Below are 3,454 nucleotides of genomic sequence, written 5' to 3'. Positions count from 1 at the left end.
AAAAAAAAAAAAAAATCGCTTCTCAGCCTTTTTGGCTAAGATCAAGTGTAGTATCTGTTCTTATCAGTTTAAAAAGGCTCCCTGCAGGGTCCCCCCCGCAAGCAACGAGCAGGACAGCGTCCTCGCGGAGCCCCAAGTTGCCCTGTTATGGCCCAGTCCTGCCTGATAAAGCCAAGCCCGGTAACAAGAAGATGCCAACTGTCCCCATTAGTGAAGTTGGTTTAAAATACTGATTCCAGGGCCTGCTTGAAAAGCTGCTGGTGGCACCTGGGAGACTGCATTTCCTTAGGGCTTCCAGGCAATTCTGACGTGCAGGCAGGTTTGAGAACGACAGACTTTGCACCCTCCAACTCCAGCTCTCTTGGTCAGCCTTCAACAAGGGCCAGAGGAGGGATATTTCTTCCTGTGACCCTGGGGAGGAAGAAGACAGAATGGAGAAGTGGCTGTGGGGGATAGAGGGGCCGGGGAGAGGAGAGGAAGTTCAACTTTCCCACTGAAGAAGGTGGCAGTTGAGGAAAGAGAAGTGGACTCAGGAGCTTGAGAAGAGTGGAAGACGGTGGTCATAGCCCCTGCACAGGATCTGAGGAAGCTAGGGAGGGATGTCAGGGTGTGTGCAGGGCCATGCAACAGTGGGCCTCACACCCTGGACACTCAGGTGTGTGACTCAAGGCAGGGACCATCCAGGGTTCCTCTGGCTGCCAGTGACAGGAACCCGACTCAAAGTCGCTCAAGCAAAAGGAATTTGTAACTCATACAACAGGAAAGCCCTCTCCCTCCATAACTGCCCTCCCCTGGACAATCTGCCCTACCCTTGTCTCCTTCCTGCAATCCACAGGCTTCCATGAGGAATGGAGAAAGGCTTGCAGATGGCCTTGGGCATTCATCACCTCATCTTGCGGACCTCAGAGGAAACAGCAGGTTTTTTCCCCTCTCTCAGCCTTCATATATAAAATTCCAGGGAAGGACTCACTGGCCCGGCTTTAGACATGTCCCCAGACCTGGGCCAGTGATCATGTCTTGAGGGAGCAGGGTGCCGTGCCTGGCCAGGCCTGGGCCATGAATCCCCTTCTGTGGCTGGGGCGGGGTCCTGAGACGAGCAGCCCTGCGAGAACAGCCTGGAAGGGGCAGATCCCTTGAAAGAAGCTGATAATATCAAGAAGACCTGGTTCCAGAGGTTCTGCTCAGCAGCCACAGAGGCCAGGCCTCTTCTCATGCCAAGCCCCTACAACTCTCATGTCATTCCCCTAAACAAACCCCTAAAACTGAGAGCCCCAGAAGGAAGAAAGGCACAGTGCAGTGTGGGAAATGTCTCCCGAGTTTTCCTGAGCAACCCTTCTTGCTGGGGTGGTGGGGACCCCCCGGCTGGCTGGTGGAGGGGGCACATAGCTCCCTCTGGGCCTGCGCAGCTCTCTGGCCCCTTTCCTGTGCCCGGGTGCCCTCTGGCTGGTCTGGGGGCAGCCGAGGCCACCCATGGCTTTGTGGGTGTGGGAGCCAGTCAAGTGGGGGTGGAGTTGGGCAGCTGGAAGGGTGTTCAGAGGCCCAGGAACCGGAAGCCAGCAGAAGGGGCAGCGAAGGAATGGAAGAAGTGAATCGGCGCTCCCCAACAGCTGGGGCGTCGGTGGTCACACACACAGACGCATACACTCTCTCTCACAGACACAGACTCACATCCAGGCTTACACACAGAAGAACCACACAGGCACACACGTGACCCAGACCCAGACATATAAACACATAGGCCCGGAGGCAGGCACACACACAGACACGTGCATTCAGAAAGACACAGCAACACCTGCACACAGAGGTCAGATACACAGACACTCACATAGTAGTATGCACAGAGAGATGCACACATAACACTCAACATACACACTGATATGCACCCAGGATACATGCATATCTAGTAAAAACAGACACACACACCCATCTAGACACATACAGAGAGACACACCTTCATACACACACACACACACACACCACACATTCATACACAATGCCTGTGGCCTTTCCCAGGTGAGAGGGGCCTCTACCAACCAGCTTATCTGGTACGGGTGAAACCCCACCTGGCCAGGCCCTTGGGCTCAGGACTGGGCAGGGCCCTGTTGAGCAGCCTCTTGTGAGTCTTCCCCAAACTCTCAAGTCTGTGCCCACCCCTATCTCCAGGACCCTCTGGGCAACGCCCACAGGTTCTTTACACCTCCAGCGTCTGCCGCCCCAACCCCTACTCCTGCAACCCTGGCTGGCCTTCTCCACTCACCAAGATCCTAGGCTTCCTTCTGCTCAAATCTGCTTCCCTGTCCTCTTCTGAATCTAGCGAGGGCCTGCTCATCTTTCAAAACCCATCTCAAAGCCCTCCCCCCAGGAGTAGGTGCTCCCTCCCTTGGCCGGCATCACCCTGTCGGAGCCTCCTCTCTCTGTCCCTCCTCCATCCGGCCCATGACACCGGGTACCACGGAGAGCAGGGACAGGCTTTCTGTTTTCCTGGTCGGCAGCACACAGCAGAGCTGCCACTGACGCCTGTTGGCTGATCAAACGAGGGAATGAGTGACCAGCATTGGTCACCGGGAAGAGACCCTGGCAGGGAGGAGGGGTAGTCGTGCCACAGCCATGGGGCAGAGGATGACAGGCGTGCCCACCCTGGGGAGCCTTGGGTGGCCCAGGCAGATCTGCACGGCCCCGCCCCGCCCCCAGCACACACGTTCAAACGTACACTGACACACATTGATGCGCAGTGGGCATCGCGCCCCTCGTCCCGGACAGCTGGGCCCAGGCGGCACCCTCCCCCCAGGCTACCAATGACTCACATCCCGCCCGCCAGGCAGCCAGCATGGGCACACACAGCCTCCTTTCAGCCCCTCGGCCTCAAACACTAGCTCAGTCTTCCCTCTTGGGCGCCTCCCCCTCCCCGTGAGCTGGCCTACCCTCCCGGCTGGCGGCTCAGCCCCATGCTGGGGCCACGCGGAAGCCTCCTTCCTCTCCAGAGCACAGGGCTCCCTGTCTCTCGTCACCCGGCTCGTGTCCAAGCCAGCCCTGAATGGTTGCCTTTTCCTGGACCAGAGCCTGGCCAGGTGCATTCTGGGCAGCCTGCTGCCACTGTGCCCACCGGATCTCTCTCTGCTCGTGACTCTGGGAGCAGGAGGGACCCAGAAGTCCCCAAAAGTCCTTCCCAGGCTCTGGTCAAAGGCCTCTGCACACACACAAAGACTCCTCTTCACACATATCCTCCCACCTGCTTCCCAGCAGCCCTTCGTGTAGCCAGGCACGCGTGATTATTAGTCCCATTTTACGGAGGAGAGAACTGAGGCTCAGGGAAAGGTCAGCCAGCTGGTGGGTCGTGGGGTAAGGACTTGGTGTCGCCAGAGTGTGGTTAATAATGTGACCTCAGCTGGGTTCGGTGGCTCAGCCTGTAATCCCAGCACTTTGGGAGGCCGAGGTGAGTGGACTGCCTGAGCCC

The 3,454-nt window shown here is 57.7% G+C and overlaps 1 protein-coding gene across 1 annotated transcript in view; it reads right to left on the bottom strand.

Moving 5' to 3' along the window:
• B3GNT7 (UDP-GlcNAc:betaGal beta-1,3-N-acetylglucosaminyltransferase 7) overlaps window positions 1–3,454 on the bottom strand; it is a 23,260-nt gene that overhangs the window by 7,183 nt on the left and 12,623 nt on the right. Inside the window, exon 4 of the mRNA XM_021715383.1 lies at window positions 2,395–2,524. Coding sequence (XP_021571058.1) covers window positions 2,395–2,524 — 130 coding nt within the window. The remainder of the gene's footprint in view (window positions 1–2,394; window positions 2,525–3,454) is intronic.

Source organism: Carlito syrichta, unplaced genomic scaffold (genome assembly GCF_000164805.1).
Source record: "Carlito syrichta isolate Samal-C Ts95f unplaced genomic scaffold, Tarsius_syrichta-2.0.1 Scaffold307032, whole genome shotgun sequence".
Taxonomy (NCBI): Eukaryota; Metazoa; Chordata; class Mammalia; order Primates; family Tarsiidae; genus Carlito; species Carlito syrichta.
Note: the sequence above shows the minus strand (reverse complement) of the source record. Positions and strands in the feature narration are given on the sequence as shown.